The following is a 17,608-nucleotide window of genomic DNA, read 5'->3' on the forward strand; positions in this document are numbered from 1 at the left end:
TATGCTGATCCAGCGAGAGAATTTGGTTGTATAGCAGTCTCCTGAATCTAGCACGAATCTACATAGTTCATGAAGGCCGATCAACTATTCCGTCAATCCATACTAAATCAGAGTTGAAGCCAGATTGAAGTGATAAGGAAACATATCCCAATTGTTTTGTGGGAACTAGAGTATGAGGTGTGCTGCAGTTCATTGTCCTCTTCCTCTCTGATAAAGATGCAAAAGTGCACACGATAGTCGATTTCTTTGTGGCATTTCGAGAGCTACAATATAATGGTCGGTCTGTAGACAAACATAATATTATTCGTAGCAGTTGTTAACAAATTTGATCCGCACTTATGAAAGTTGAAATTGTTTAGTGCATGAACAGTCCAACTTGCTTAAACGATGCTTATGACCACATAACCCAGAAGCATTTCAGCATGCCTTTCAATTGGATTCTGATTGTACGCTGGCACGCTATCGTGTAGCAATCCAGGATTTACAAGAATACAACCACCTCAACTCTGTACACATTAACTCCGGTCTATCTCGGTATGCAACATAATCATCTATAACTTCAAATTGCGCTACTCTTCAGACATTGCCAGGCACACACAACTGGGGTTACTCCCAAAGACGGTTCCTAAGGTTTCGATCCAGAGGGCTGAAGGTCATAGGTCCAATCAGACTTGAATTACATGAACCCCCTCCAGTAAAAAATATCCTGCGCTTATTAAAACATCGCAGTGTAACCTCATTCTCGAGTCATTGAATTCCCAGGGCTACGCTATTTGGAAGACTCTCTGAAACGATGATCAATGCAGTGCAGTTAGAACATTTGTCGAAACGACAGGTTCGAAGTAAAAACCCCATTGTACAACATTGCCAATATCCCAACCTCAGGGGTACAAGATAACATTCAAACAGAAAGATCATCTGAAAGAGAGGAGCTTGAGAAGCCGTTTACCTTGTGAAAAATGAGACTCTTGATCAGCTCGATATCCCCAGCCATGACTCCCAACATGCCTTCCTAAAAACACTGCAAATGTGAAGGGACGAATTGAAGCCATCTAGGCCAGGAGGTGCGATGTTGCTGAAAACTGTTGAAACGACAATAGTGGCGGCTCACCCTTCGCAAGAAACTATTAAGAACTACGGATTACTTCATCGAGCAGAACATGTAAGAGTGCAATTGTACCGTGGATGCTGCTGGGACTAGTACATCATTCAGTGTCATCATCGACGGAGCTTCTAGGACTGGTGCCGGCGTCAAGCGGCTGGCACTGAAACTTGTGTTCCTCGCTCCAATGCTTTACTTGACATTCTCGAGAGCTGAGCAGCAGTGAACTAAATTAGGACCACAAGGCTACAGCCAGGGAAAGTCGAAATTGTTGAATGCTTTGAAGGACACAGGAAAGGCTAACAGTGCATACCAGTAGCTAATACTCTTACACCTTGAGCATCGCCTCTTTGTAGGCTTCTGACAGACTATACAGTTAAGGTTCGGCACAGATTGTGCATGTCTTGGAGACTCTTGTGATTCTTGCTCCTCCCACATTTTCTCATCATCAGCCGACGCTCGTCTCTTGCTTTCCTCCTCTGCCTCCCTCTTGGCCTGCGCTTCGAGGTCTGCTTTTCTTCTCTGCCATTCCACCTCCTCTTCTGTTTGTCTCGTCCTCGTGTCTTCACAAAATTCTCTGCGTTTACAATCTTCAGTCTCGGGTTGAGTCCTTCTCGAGTCCTCCTCGAATACGTTTCTTCGGGTATACTCAACCTTTTCAGCTTGGTTCTTACTACGAGATTCAGCTTCGGAATCCCTCCAATCCCCACGACCTACATCATAACGATCAACGCGAGAGATTCCATATCCGTGTGCTGGCGCACCTTCGCCACGGAAGCTTACATTTCCTTTACGAGAGTCAACCTGACTGTGCCGCATGTACTCGTTCTCCAACTCTCTTTCGGCCCTTTCGTGCTCTTCCATTGCCAACCGCTGGAGCCTACGAAATTCTGCCTTGCGGATGTCACTCGATTTAGCATTCTGTTGAAGGAAGAACCAGGCCACGAACGTAATGGCCATCAGAGGTACCAATGCCACCGCAGGAATGGATACATTCAAAAGATCCCACATCCTGAACCACCTTCGTCTTGTCCAAAATTCTAAATGTGTCCACCAGGGTTCAAGATCGGTTCACTCTAGAGTCGTCAATTCCTCCGACTCAGAACTGGGCAATGCCACAAGAACAAAAATCTCATTACACAAGTAGTGGCCTCTTAAAACTCTGGATCCGACATGTGACAAATATTAGCAGAACAAAAGCTTCATGAAGTTGTCCTAAACCATTTTGAGAGCAAGAAAAACCACATGTTAAAACCCATTAAAAAGCCACAGCTCATTGAGTGGGCTCTGACAGTATCAAAATATTGAAAAGCTTCAAGCACATCTCAATCACGATGCGATTCTCGACTAATAGTAGCAGTATAGCACCTGTATGAAAGCTAGACAAGGTGCTAAAGGAACTTCATAATTGATGACTATGGCGACTTTGAGACAGTGAATCGGCTACGCAACCAAAGCATTTCGAGTATCTAGGAAACTTGCCTGGTACACAGCGCCGAATGTGTCCTACACTTAAACGCTATCGACGAATTCAAAATGATGGTTTACACACGGGATCTCTAAAGCGTACACTCTGTCCCAAGAATTTCTCGATGGAGTTGAAATATTCGAAGTGGAATGCAGATGTAGGACGTCGAAGCACTCAATCGAAACTAGATGCATCAAGATGCACCGCGTTGCACTGTGAAGTGTTTCGTTCTAAATAAAGCGTGCAGTACACCAACTGCGGGTTAACGGCACGGCGCTATATCTCAACAATGAAGCCAGCTGCAACTGTGGGGATCAACGACGATCCTGAACCAGCGAGTTGGATGAAGAGCTGGCAGCTTTTTTGGACCACAAAAAACACGGCGGCTACCGAAACGGATCTGCGGGGAAGCCAGGCTTAAATAAAAATTCTTCAGACCTCTACAACCATCTGTGGCTTAGCGATTAGCCTCATGGATTGCTTCAAACTCCTGCTGACCGCCGATATTAGTCCTGTGACTGCAGCTGCTGCCTATGCTTCTGTCAGAGTAAACAGATTAATAACAGAATTTTACCGTGCTCGTGTCCATCAATAGGTTTATCTCCAGTATGGAACCGTGATTTTAAACTCCCACATGCAATAACCTTCAGATTCAGAATCTTGTTGAATCGGTTAGACACGAGCCTGAACATCGTGATGCCATTACATTTTGTTGATTAGAAAAGAAAGGAAATATGTTTGGGAAATTTTATTTACTCCTGGTACGCTATTGTTATTGCGATCTCACCCAGCGACGTTCGGACGAAGGTAACGTCTACAAGCAAACTTATCTCAAAACATAAAAATGCAATCGTTTGAGAACAAAAGATAAAGCTCGTGCTATTATCAGATTTCGCTTAACTTTTCAACCTTCTGCCGCTGGCTTGTGAACGTTTCCCTAGTTCCACTGTAGCAAGACGGGTTCACCATAATTGATCCGAATTGAAACTCTGGGATAAAAACCAGACTGAATTCCCAATTTTTACCTTCGATTTTAGTACATCTCAAGAACTGAACTCCACGATAGTCGTATCTTGGAGCCTGCGTCAAATATTTAGTAGCCCTTTGAAACTGAAAGCTCTCTGGTGTACAACATTTGCAGCTACAGCTTCCGTTGCCTGAAGTTGGTGGTAAAACATAGCTTTGCGTGAAGGAATTTTGGCGTGATTGAAGATAAAGTTTTCTCGTGTCAGCAGAGCATGTGGTTTACAAAACCCTCAAATGCGACAGAAGAGCTCAACTTAAGAGATTTTGCCCTGCAACGCATGCTATGGTCTGTGCTCATCAGTAACATAGAAGCCGAATTATTGTCCATCGGGACCCCACCACGTCAGGTCAACCTCAAGTACGTCGACGGACGAATGCTCAGATGGAAATTTACAAAAGTACTCACAATGAAACGGGACAATCTATCCAGTTCGTTTCTACTTTCGGCAATACGAAACGATCTTAATGAAATAGATCTATCCATTTGTTTCTGGATGTTAAAATATCCTGGATACATCTCCGCCGGCATTAACATGGGACATCCGACCAAAGCGATGAACAGCAGTGTGCGTCGGGTATGGACATTGTCTGACAAGCTCGTGTAGCTCTGTTCGGATAGTTGATAGTACTCGTCATTCCTTTCGTGTTAGCCTGGCACAGAAAATCCCTGTGTTTGACTTCATCCTCCTCATTTAGTTTATGCTTTCAATCGTATACACGATTGAATTTCGCTTCAGCTGCAAGTTACTGACTTTCTTGCGGCATAGATGTACGCACATGAAGAAACTTCAATTGGATTGTATACCTCATTGAGAGACGTCATTGTTACCGAGCAAACTGTCAGTCCTGCAACAAGCAGTGCATCCAGGACTTTAAGATTGATTGATTGCATCACCAGAGGTGTTGCTCGCATGAACAGCTTCGCGTTTAAAGTTATTACCATCCTCGTTATAATTAGCTGTTGCAACTCCTCTCATCCCTGTCACCTCAGTGTAAAATTCTAAGAGTCTCGTCAGAAACTGCTACTACATATCCTAGTTGCAGTATACTTTCGGGGTCTTGTAGCAAACCTAATTCTCAGCCAAATGAATCCTGTAGTCATAACGAAAGGCATTCTTCTGACCTGTGGACTTGACTACTTGACATGAAACTAAAATACCTCATTTATTCATTAAAAACGAGTCTATGGATGGGTAGCAGAAAGCGTTCCAGCATTTCTGTTGTAAACAACTATTCGACCGTTAAAACACTCCAAGAATAAGAGTATTGCAGAATGTACACCGTCATGACCTGTGAAGTATTGCATACTCGCCTGGTTAACAGAGCATCCGGTTATGCTGAAGGTATCTGCAACCTAAGGATGAGGATGAGACTTTTTATTAAAATGATAATTGCGATCATGAGAGAGACTTGTCGTAGATTTCATTTTTTCCACCGTGCGGCGCACGCTACCTGGACGGTGAACTGTCGACTCGTCGATGTCACCGCCGTAACTATCAATCGATGATGCGGCAAACCCCTAGTTCACGTGTTTCTTGGTAAAAATTTTAATATCTCAGACAAACCGCAGTGCATAACTTGTTGAAAATCACACTTGATGGTTTGTTTGCAGGTAAATCACCAACTGTCAACGGAGTAGGTCACAAATAGCTCTCATAAAAATCTTTTGCCACCTCCACATTGACCACCGATAGACACCAATAAAAATGCATGTATGTCTGTTTTGCGCTCTTTGGATTTTTGAGTGGAATGCAGTTGGAGGTCTATTCCATAGTAACAATTCTCGGACAAGTAGAGAGCTGAATTCAAAACGCATGGAAGAAGTTACAAGTTTTTCTCCGGCAAATCAAGTCCGTGACTCGCTGTATCAGTAAGCTTTCTTAATGCAGAAGCATCCTGTCGATTAAAAAAAGACCATTACTCCTACTCCGGACCGTCCTCTGTTGCAAATTGCCCTTCCCAACTCCTTCACAGACGCTGTAGAAGCCTGACAGCAACCGAAACGCCGGAGTGATCGCACCGTCAACAAAATAGACCTGCTATGTCCCGTTCTTAATATAAGAAATACCCTAAACCAACCCATATCTGTGAGTAACGAAATCCTAAAATGAATAACACAGCCTTGTCAGCAGTGTAAGCATGTGAGATTCTTGGATAAGTTGAAAATTTAACAGCCTCATTTTTAATTTTTTGGTTTTTATACTTTGACTGATACATAATTTTATTGGACATAATACTTGTTAAGTGCACTTGTAAGTCCAATAATACTTGTCCAACATTAAATATAAGGTCTACCTGATGTTGATAACCACTTAGGTATCAAATTGCTTTTAAATGTGATAGTAATATTTGGTTTTTCGATCAATTGCATCGTCTTGTGTTTTATACGGTAATCACAATATCATTTCTTATTCATCGTTGATATTTTGAAAACATTTGACTACTCTTAAAATCCTTGGTATTAAATTAGTTCACTACACAAAATGTGAAGTATTTAATTTGAGATGCATGAGGTGAATCATTTTATAAACATGGTGAAAGAAGCGTGGATTGAATTTCATCAATTGATGAATTGATTAATTAAATTTACAAGACAATCTATTGATTCATTGGTTCAAAAAATTGAGCATAAAATTTTCTATATTTTAAACATAGATATATCTTTTATTGTTATTATTATCATTATTTCAATAGAAATGTGGAATCTTTATGATTATAGAATAATCTCATGTTTTTAGATTATATCTATTAGGTTTTATCATTGTGTGTGTTTGATTGTATGTTTGTTTTTTCTTTTGTTTTTCTTTTTTTACATTCTCACTCAATACAAAATTCATAAGCATACATAATCAGAATAACTTTGCATTAAATTTTAAGAAAAAAACCAGTCTCTAAAATATTTTAAATTTTTAAAGAAAAAAAAAAAAAAAAAAAAAAAAATGTTTCATTTCAATGCATATCAATCTGATACTATCATTTCAATCTACTATTTGAAGTTTGTCAAGTGTGTAACTTGGATATTAGACCCAAAAGTCAATAATTACAATCATTGAATCTAATCATTTAAGTGAATTCATATAATATTCAAAATGTATAATTTTAATTAATACTAAGAAACATTATTGTTTGATTAAAAATTACTTTCATTTGACCTAAAAAAAAAGCATGTCATAAAAATTACTGTTAAGAAAATGCAATAATAAATTTATCCTTTTCAAATTATTCATAAATTTAAGCAAATTTTTTTACACTCTTTGAATTTTTTGATTTGTTAGACTATTTAAAAACTGCATGACATTTAAAAATGTTCACTTATTATGAAGCCTTTTAATACCTTGTAAAAATTATTGAAGCATTTCTATCCAATGATAGATATATACAAAAGTTCAAATTTTATCTAATGTCATGCTTTTTATTTATAACACATGTGCAAAATAATTTAGATACCATGCACAATGAAACATATTATTGAAGTACAATTTAGTTTTTAAATTTCAATTGAGATCTGATTCTCTACAAGCATAATTAATAATCTGAAGTTTATTATTACTTGTTAAATGTTTCTTCTTTTCAAAGTAGTATGATTCTTAAAATTCAATACATAAAAATTTTAAAATAAAACTGTCATAAGTAATTTGCATGTATGTATGTAAATTTGTGTGTTTTAGTGTACCAAATTTGATATATTTTCAAATTCTTTGATAAAAAAATAACAGAAATTGCACTAAATCTATTATATGTATGGATACATGGTTGAAAGTTTCTTTGAAAATTATATGTTGTAATGATATTTAAAGGCAACTTTATAAAAGTATTAACAATATGTTGTATGATTATTATAATTCATGTTTAATTTTTTTTATTGAAAATTTAACTGTAAAAATAAAATACTTAAAATAACTTACTTACAAGTAAAACATGACTTAAAATTGATCAATTAAACTTGCAATCAGGTGTCATACACCAACGTCTTTAAAGATAATAAACACTATCATGTGTTGAAAGAATGCTCCAAACAAAGTAGAATCATTAGTTAGTTAGTTTTTTATTTTTTATTTATAAAACCTCTATGTCAAGATTTTCTTCAAGCTCGTACAATGATATAATAATAAGCAAATAAATCCCATGTAAATACTCAAACAGAGAGCACTTCTCATCACTTTCATTCATCCAAGACAAGACGAATGAAAAATACTCCCAAGTCCGAGGACTTCATCACCAAGATAGATGAGAATTGTCGTCGAGGTCCCTCGGGGTTTGAGGAATATTTGTTGAAGCCTTTGAAAATTCGGCGTCATTTTCTACTTTAAAGTTTATCACTTCCGGTTCATCGTCGCAGTTTTTGCGTATCATTCAGCTTGCATTTCGGTGAGGCCGTGAAATATGTGTGGACTTTTCTGAACCGTCGACGAGGAGGTTGTGGTGACCATAATTCCCCGCTTGGTTTATGGGAGAGAGTTTTGTGAAGAAGCTTCGAGAGGATGGGAGTCTCATGTGCGTGGTCATTCACGGATGCGTTGTCTGTTTTGCGAACTCGTCATCGACTTAGGTGAGCAGAAGGTTTTAGAAGTGCATTGGTCCACCTTCTTCAGATTGAGATTCCCTGGACTTGTAGAATTACTGACAGAACTTGTACAGGCATGATGGCGATCACTTTCTACCTGTTCACAAGCTGCCATGGAAGCATGCGGTCACGGTCCAACTGTAATGCGACATGAATCTGGTGAGCTCAGGATGTGGTATAGACGCCGCCGTGTGTGTAAAGTTTGATATACTTTCTAATTTATGTATATAATTAATATATTAAAGAATAATATCAAAGGTTTGTTATTGATAATATTAAAAATAAAATCATTGGAATAATTTATTGCTTAAGCCATTATATGCAATAATTTGAAAGGTGTCCAAAATAAAAACTTGGCTAAAAAAGAGTAAGTCAAGTAATGAGTGCAACTCTTAAGTTTTTTAAAACTTATTCATCAAGGTCAGAATCAATGCAAATTAATATAGTGCATACTAAATCCTTCACAGAGCAGAAAAAGATTTAACATTGTCAAGAGGATTTATGCTTATATTATAGAGAAGCTAAGTACATTGCTTAACATTATCCAAAGAAGCAATGTAATCACAAAATAAAGAACACAATTGCCAAAGAAGACAATGTCTTGAAGAATGAGTTTCTTTGGCTATAGTAGGGGCTGTATGGCTGGAATCATATATAATACCAAGTAAAAGTCTTATTCTCTCATCAAATCTTTCACCTTATTTTATAATAGATATATATTTAAGACCTAAAAATCACAAAGTCTTTGTATTATTAAATTTAAGAGCCTTAGCATGTCTTATAGACAAAGACTTTGTCAAAAATTAGAAAATATCTTTAGTCAAGAAAATTAAATCTGTACATGTAGAAGTCATAGATGGTTGTTTTTTGTCTTTTGGAAATATTATCAATGAGATTATTTCTTTAGATGTAGCAATGAAAGATCATAATAGTATAGTAATATTTAATGTGATAAGGTCTTCCTTCAATCTAATTATTTTAAAATTATTATAATTAAAAATACATAATCTTCAAATAAATTAGATTTCTTACAATCTTAAATTTTCTAATAGTTTAATCTAAAATCTCCTTAGTCAAGTAAAAATACATAAGTCAAATATATCCAAATTCTTACTGATAGGAGCAAGAGCTTTCATGCATGTCACAAAACTAGGATCATCTTTTATTATATATGCTACATCTATTTTTAATGGTGAAAAGATGTCAAGTAGTATTCTTAATTAATATTAAGATTTTCAAGATGTTTATGAAAAATGTAGATATTCTTCTAAAGCATTGACCTTATGATTGTTTAATTGATCAGTATGAAGGAGCTCAACTACCATACGGACTAATCTATAGCTTATCACATAATGAGTTGGTTGTACTAAAAGAATACATTGATGAAAACTTAACTAAAAACTTCATATGCCATTCAAAATTTCTAGCAAAAGCTCTTATCTTATTTATGAAGAAAAAAGATGAATCTTTATGGATATGCTCATACTATCAAGGTTTTAACAAGATCACTATCAAGAATAGATATCTTCTACTTTTGATTTTAAGACTTTTTAATCAGCTGAATCATGGAAAAATCTATATAAAAAATAGATCTATAAAGAGCTTATAATCAAATATGCATTAAAAAAAAGAGATGAATGGAAAATTGCATTTTGAACTATATATGGGCATTTTGAACTATATATGGACATTTTGAATATAATGGCATGCCTTTTGGACTTACAAATTCACTAGTTCCTTTTCAACATCTAATAAATGATGTCTTTCATGAGCTTCTTGATAATTTTATTATTTTTTATTTGGACAACATTTTAATCTATCCTAAGAATAAAAAAAATTATGAAGTTCTTATTTTTTTGTATATTACAAAAATTTAGAGATGTAAAATTATATGCAAAGTTTAAAAAGTGTATATTCTATACTACTCAAGTTGACTTTTTAGGATACATTGTTTCCTATCAAGGACTAATGATCGATTTGAAGAAAGTCCAAACTATCATAGATTGGAATATTTTAAAAACAATAAAAAAATATACAATATTTTTTGAGCTTTCCAAATTACTATCAAATCTTTATTAAGAAATTTTTTCAAGTTGTAGCCTCACTTATATATTTGACTTATAAAGATAAACTTGAGTAGAATAAAGAAATCAAAATATTGATTGATGCTTTAAAAAAAGAATTTACTTTTTTACCAATCTTATATCATGTTGACTTTTTTAAGGCATTTTTTATGGAAACAAATGCATTAGACTTTGCCTTAAGTATATTATTATTTTTAAATTGAAATAGATGACGAATTCTATCTCGAAGCTCTCTATTCTAAAAAAAAATTAGCAATTAAAATTAATTATGAGATCCACAACAAAAAGCTCTTTGCAATCATGCATTTATTTCAAAAATGGCATCATTATCTTATAAGCACTTTAATTCTAGTCTTTATATATATATAGATCACAAGAATCTTAAGTATTTCATGTCAACATATATTTTGAATTATTGCCAAACTTATTAGAGCATGTTTTTATCAAGATTGACTTTAAGATTACATATTGATCCAAAAAACAAGAAGGTTTATTAGATGCCCTCTTTAGATATTCTTATCTTATTTAGTTATTTATTTATTTATTTTTATGTTTATCCAATTATTATTATATTTTTATTTTATTTTATTTTATTTTATATTTAATTATTTATTTATTTATTTTAATTTTCTAACAATCAACTTATGAGAGTTTTTACATACATCATTTTTTTCAGCAAAGAACTGACCATACTAAATATTAATTATAATACTACCATTTTTTATTATTACATCAAAAATATATGTAAGAAACTTTTTAAAGTTTTTATCTAACTACTACTAGAAATCAACTATTATCTTGCAACAACATGGTAAATCACAACCAATCTACCTTGATCATCAACTCTCAAATCATATCTTATCCTTATCACCATTAGATCATCTCCACATTCCTTCAATACTATCGCTCTAATTTCTTTTGATAGGAATGCCTTCACCTCACCACTTCCTCTAAATGGCTTTGCAGTTTGGATCCATCAATGCCAACCCAACGCAGTACCACTATTGCTTTTTCTTTCAGTCAACTTGAACTCTTCTAGAATTAATACTCCCTCTTCCTTCTAATTGGCAATCTTCTCTATTGATCTAAATCTATTCTTATGCCCACAACCAACAACTATTTTTTTGATGTAATTGTCACCTTCTTCTTTTTAGATTCTTCTATTCACTTTCTAAGTAAATTAAAATTTGGTCTTTTATACAACTCCGGCACAAATCACTACCTTCTTCCATAATCTCCACTTCTCTCCTAAGCACAAAACTTTCTAAGTAGCATACATGTCTCCGACCAAATTTGCTACTGCTTGACTTCTTCATCTACTACATACAACATCTTTTGTTGCCTTGCCTTGATATCTTCATTAGTTCTAATTGCAGCATTTTATACTTCATTTGCCAAATATTGTTGACATAAATTGTCTAGTTCACCACCATCTAGACCAAAACTTGTGCAATTCATATTGATCCAACAAAGTAGGTTAATTTCTGTGGTTTATTTTATTTTATTTATTTTTTAAGTCCTTAACATACTCTTATGAAGGATTTTTAGGGACCCATTTAGAAGTAATTTTTACTCTATTTTTGCTAAGAAATAATATGTCTAAAAATTATTATTTTTATTATATTATTTTTAGTTCTAAAAATATAGATAATATATTATCTATCATTTATTCCTTTCTTCACCACTTTATTAACATAATATTACTATTCCTACTTAATCTAATTTTGAACCACAATTTTTTCATCCACCATTATGATTTTGCTCAACTCTTAATACCTAAATGAGACTTTTTTCAATAATTTATCCTACATAACTACATCCAAATTTTTTTCTTCTTAATTCTATTGATTTATACTAATATTTATTCTAACTATATTGTGAGTTATAAAATTTGGATCATAAATACTTTCAAATTTGAATTCAAGCACAACCTATTTTATTTTGAGGATTAATTATACATTCCAAAAGAAAAGGTACAATTACATGATCTTTAAACTTGTCATGATTTTCCAACAATTTGACATTTTGGATACAACAAGACTTTAGAGCTAATATTGAGAGATTTATAGTGGATTCAAATATGAAAGGCAATCAAAGACTTTATACAATCATGTGATATTTTTTTTCAAGATCCAAAATTCCTTGCCATCAATCTTATGGACTTCTTCAACCATTACCCATACCAAAACAACCATGGTCTTTCGTTTTTATGGATTTTATTACAAATCTTCTAGTCTTAGGTTTGTATGATTCTATATTTGTGATAGTAGATTATTTTATCAAGATGATATATTTTATACCATATAAAAAATATATCACAAGTAAAGAAATAGCTAAGCTTTTTCTTGACAATATCTATTATTATCATGGATTATCCAAATATATTATATTGGATAGAAGAAGTCAATTTGTATCAAGATTTTAGAAATTTCTTTTTAAGATTTTAAGGTGGATATAAAATTTTTTTTGTCTTTCTATTTTTAAACTAATACGTAAATAAAATAGATAAATTAAGTTCTTCAATAGTATATGAGGTGTACCTTCAATTATCATTAAGATGATTAAATATTTCTTTTGTCATTGATAAAATTTATGTACAATAATTTGATACATTCTTCTATTCAACAAACACCTTTCTTTACTAATTTTTATTATCATCCATGACTTGATACTTTTGAATTTTTAAAAGTTGATATCTTGCAATAGAAAATTTAGCAAATTTTTTGTTTGATCTACAAATAACAATAAAGGCATAGTTAAAGGAAGCTCAAAAATGACAAAAGATCAATTCATATGTCTATTGTAAAAAATAACTATAATTTAATGTGGATGATAAGGTAAAACTACTTTGTTGTAATATCAAGACTAATTGGTCTTCTGATAAGTTGGAATGTTGTAAGTTTAGATTTTTTCCTATTTATGAACAAGTCCAAGCTATTGTTTATGAATTAGATCTACTAGAGTCTATGAAGATCCATTATGTATTCCATGTATCTCTTTTTGGACCATATAAGACAATTAATATCTTGGGAAGAAGACAAATGCCACATTCTCTTACAAAAGTGGATAATAATCAAGAATTTGAAATAGAAGAAATTTTAAATTCAAGAAAATATCAAAATAGGTTGAAATATCTTCATTATTGATGCAAATATGATATTAATGAATGCACATGAGAGCTTGCAAAGAATCTTACAAATGTAGTGAAGAAGATTGAGGCTTTTTATCAACAACATCCATTAAAATCAAGATGAAGAATTACAAGATCCATAAAAGATGATGACTACTCCTTGTAGAATTCATCCCTAAAAGAGAGGGTAATGTCTTAGATATACATACTTACTCTAATATTTACCTATATGATTATGTAGAAGTAAATAAAAATAATTTTATTTCATAATATTTTTTAGAATAGCTTCCTAGAAGCTTCATAGATATTGCTTTGATTTACATGTATTTGAAGTTGATTGGTAGATTAGAAACCTAGTCAACAAGTTAACCACGTGTTGATAGCTTGTGTAACAAGCTAATTACGTAGAGCATATACAGAAAAGTTGCCTTACAAGTTAAGATATGTGTCTTGCAAAGTCAATATGTTTTGGAGGTCTTGTAGGATATTCCTATGTAGCTCCTAGTTAAAAGTATATATGGAGGCAAGAGTGAAGCCTTCTTCACTCTTCTCAATGCCTTTCTAGTCCCTAGTCTTATTTCAAGACTTTCTAGTCTTCTTATTTTTGGCAATAGCCATTCTAGTTTAATACTATATCGTCTTTGAGTGACTTTTTAGTTCTTTTGAGTGACACAAGAGTGTATTAAAGATTTTTTTCTTCAAAATTTATATTCTTGATATTTTATGTATAATATTATTTAAGAAATATATCCAAAATACGTTAAGATTTGAAAGATTTTAAAAAATAATAAGTATCAAAATACATTGTATTAAAAACTTACAAACTCAATTATGCCATAATTTTAATAAAATTATGCTATTAACAATGATCTATAGCTTGATTTTTATATATTTGTATAAGTTTTATTATATCTTAACATTTTTACATTAAGCTTTCAATTAAATCAAGAATTAATGTTCAATCTTTTATTTTGACAATATTTATATGAATTACTCATTAACATTCTTATATTTAAATAAATTGTATTCTAAAAATATAAATCTGAATTTAAATTTATACATTTATTACTTCCAAAAACAAAGATGAACATAGATAATTTGAATGAAATTATGTAAATGTAAAAGATGCACATTAAAAATAGTTTATATTACAAATAAGATGACTCATATAATTAAGAAAATAACATCTATTTTTAGCATAAGAATCACCTTTTTTTTTTCTTTCAAAGAAACAAACAAAAAAGTTTCTGCTCCATTTGAACTTTGTGTCATAACTTATTAATCTTTTTAACTTGGAGTTCTCTCAGTTCACTTTTACATGGATTACCATCTGTATTCAGATGCTTTTCAACATTGACAATGAATTGATGAAAATCAAATCTATGTTCAAACCATGTGGCTTTAAATATTGATACCTTGAAAGAGCTAAAGTGAATGATTTTATGGAGTTGCTTGAATATTGTCATATACATTGTCAGATCTTGGTTACATTGATATCTTCACAACACAATTGATGAGATTGGTAATGATGTTCACTGCAGCCTGTATCAAAATTTAATGGATAATTCATTCACTAAGATTAAATCCATTGGCAAGTTTTCTAAGGTTAATAAATAGGTTGGGATTAGATTTTGATAATCCATTGAGAATTAGGAAAGACTCGAAAGAATTTGATTGAATTTAAGCACTTAAATACTCAGAAAATGTGATTTATATACTGAAAATTTGAATATATATTTAATTATTATTTATTTTTGAATGATGATGGAAATTGTAGGGAAATTTATAGAAATCGATATTTAAAAAAAAAAAAAGGATAAACATATATACTTTATAATTTCCCTAATAAAAAATAGAAGATCTTATCAAACTAACCCTTTTTGAGTTCAGAAATAGATTATTGCATTATAAAGAACAGAAAGTAAAATTGTTGTATGAGTGTATGTATGTACATATATTCAACTATTTAGGATATTAGTTTTGAAACTATAATTTTATATAATATCTTAAAATATTATATAACTTGTTAATCTTAAATTTATGAATAAAAGTAATTAAATTTAAAAAGTTATGTGAATTTGATAATGTAAAATTATGAAACGTTTGTATATGTAATTTGAAGTTAAAATTAAACTCCTAAATACATCAAGATATATGTATAATATTTTTTATTAATATTATTAATTAATAATGGTATATTTAAATGATAAAAATAATTAATTATGCACATAATTCAAGTTCAACTAATTAACTTCATTTTTTTACACATAGTGTAAAATGGAGCATCTTTTATTGTAGTATAAGCAATACAGTTTATTTTCTAAAAGTATATATACATATATTTAAATGAATTATATTTTCTTACAACAAACATTGAAAGTGATACTATTTCTTTTAATTAAAAAACTTATCCATATGAATATCTAAATATGTTCAGATGACACCTAAAAAACTACTTGTGGCCACCAAAACAATGTCATCCAGTTTTAAAAATAAATAAATAAAACATAATGTAATCTTTTTAATTATCATTCTTAAGGTATTTAAATGTAGTATCATATCAACATTCTTTATTTTACTTCCTCATCGTTAAAAAGACAATTGAAAACGTAAACTTACCTGGAGAAATCATGAAAGCATGTTAGAAATTATAAATATTCAGCTCAAGTACAGTTTAAATTTATTATTTTAATTTTTCATAATTTTATTATTGATGATTAGAAATGCTCTTCTATAAATAAAAAAAAATCATGGCCAACAATATGACTTTTGCATGCTAGTTTTTCAAGGCAGTCAATAAGAATAAGAATATTAATGATCAGAGCCTAGTGCACCAAGACATTTGAGCAAGGGTCTTTAATTATAGTTAATGATAAGTAAAAATGGCCACATACAATCAGAAGAAAATTAGACTCATTAATGAAAGAAAAGCATCAAACGTTACCACTGTTGACCAATGAATTCAAGAGTGCAATATTGTTAGTTTCAGAGGATATTTTACATGTGCTTCTTAGTTATAAATTTGCACAAATGATGTGACTATTGATTGAAAGATTTTTTTCTCTACATAAATATATGGTGAGATGTTTATATTTGAAACAAAATAAAATGAAACCACCTTTTTCAATTTCCTTTTCCTCAAAAATAAGGTTTGAAGAAAAAGGAAGGGGATTATTGCTTCCAACATTAAAAATCCAAGACCATGGTCATTGTGGTCTATGGAAAGGTCACATGACTCCCTTTCATTGTCTTTATTTAAGCAAATATAGATCATTACCTTTGTATGGACATGTACAATGCCCTTATATACTACAACAATTGATGTACAATAAAACCTACATTAGGCTTGTAAGTTTGGAGGTGTTTTGAATGGTACAATATTCATGTCTTTGTACAAATACCCAACTAAGAACCAACCTCAACATTAATTTTTTTTTGTAATTTTTGAAATCACATATAGTAACCTCAAATAAAATGACCCCAATTTTTTAAAAGATATTTTTTCACATAAATAAATAATCCAATCATCCACGAAAAAATCTCCACCTTTAGATGATCACAACAATCTTGCATTGTACTCTAGGCTTCCATTTGTTTTTGCCACCTTTGCAAAAGCCTTTAGTACACATTCATGCAATTGAAGCAAAATATTTCCACTGAAAGCTCTTCCCATTTGAATTTCCGTGTGAAAAGGTAAAAAGTAAAGGGAAAAAAAAACGAAAAAGGAAACCAAATCTAAGCCAAGAATTGAGAATCCCTTGTGACACTAAAGACGAAAGACTTCGCCACGTTGATGGTCCCTGTTTACGTCACGTGGAAGTCATATCTTGGATTCCCGATCCAACGGTTGAGGGTCACGCGTTTGACCTGGGGGAGTGAGTGGATCGTGTGGTCGACAACGTCCACGTCAAAGTCTCTCTCCAATGCCCGGCTGACCTGGACGCTGTACAGTGATCCACCCAATGGAAAGGGGTCGGGGATAGGGGGGGCACCGTGGTGGTGGGGGGGGGATAAGAGAAGGGGAAAAAAGAAACCCCCCCCCACCATGGGTGACCGTAAGGGGAGGGTTCTGTTCACACTGTAGGGTGGGGTTCTGATCACTGTTCACACTGCATTTGGGCTCACCTTGGGCTCTGTTCCCAATTCTTTTTGCAGGCTTGTGATTGTGCTTGTAGATTTTATTTATTTATCTATTTGTTGTTCCATTTCGGGCTGGGCAAGGAGCGAATGACAC

General features: G+C 32.6%; 1 protein-coding gene across 5 annotated transcripts; it reads right to left on the reverse strand.

Annotated features, from left to right (window-relative positions):
* Positions 1 to 391: 391 nt before the first annotated feature.
* On the reverse strand, positions 392 to 3,055 carry LOC112289811 (uncharacterized). Of its 5 annotated transcripts, none has more exons than XM_090253890.1 (5): positions 2,471 to 3,055; positions 1,416 to 2,207; positions 1,181 to 1,314; positions 950 to 1,021; positions 392 to 785 (listed from the first exon to the last, which is right to left on the reverse strand). In XM_090253890.1, the coding sequence occupies exons 2-3, from the start codon at positions 2,111 to 2,113 to the stop codon at positions 1,206 to 1,208; spliced, it is 807 nt and encodes a 268-aa protein (XP_090110016.1). In that variant the 5' UTR covers positions 2,114 to 2,207; positions 2,471 to 3,055; the 3' UTR covers positions 392 to 785; positions 950 to 1,021; positions 1,181 to 1,205. The 5 variants fall into 5 exon arrangements, with proteins under 5 accessions (XP_090110016.1, XP_024391410.1, XP_024391322.1 ...); XM_024535642.3 differs by having other exon boundaries at positions 2,585 to 3,053; XM_024535554.3 differs by having other exon boundaries at positions 950 to 1,012; positions 2,585 to 3,052.
* Positions 3,056 to 17,608: the final 14,553 nt, after the last annotated feature.

Source organism: Physcomitrium patens, chromosome 1 (assembly GCF_059467195.1).
Source record: "Physcomitrium patens ecotype Gransden chromosome 1, ASM5946719v1, whole genome shotgun sequence".
NCBI lineage: Eukaryota > Viridiplantae > Streptophyta > Bryopsida > Funariales > Funariaceae > Physcomitrium > Physcomitrium patens.

Excerpts from the sequence above, each read along its gene's own strand:
- LOC112289811 (XM_090253890.1), bottom strand. The coding sequence starts at position 2,113 with ATGTGGGATCTTTTGAATGTATCCATTCCTGCGGTGGCATTGGTACCT. Across the intron at positions 1,315-1,415 it reads TGTAAGAGTATTAGCTACTG|CTCTCGAGAATGTCAAGTAA; the intron begins GTATGCACTGTT and ends ACTGCTGCTCAG.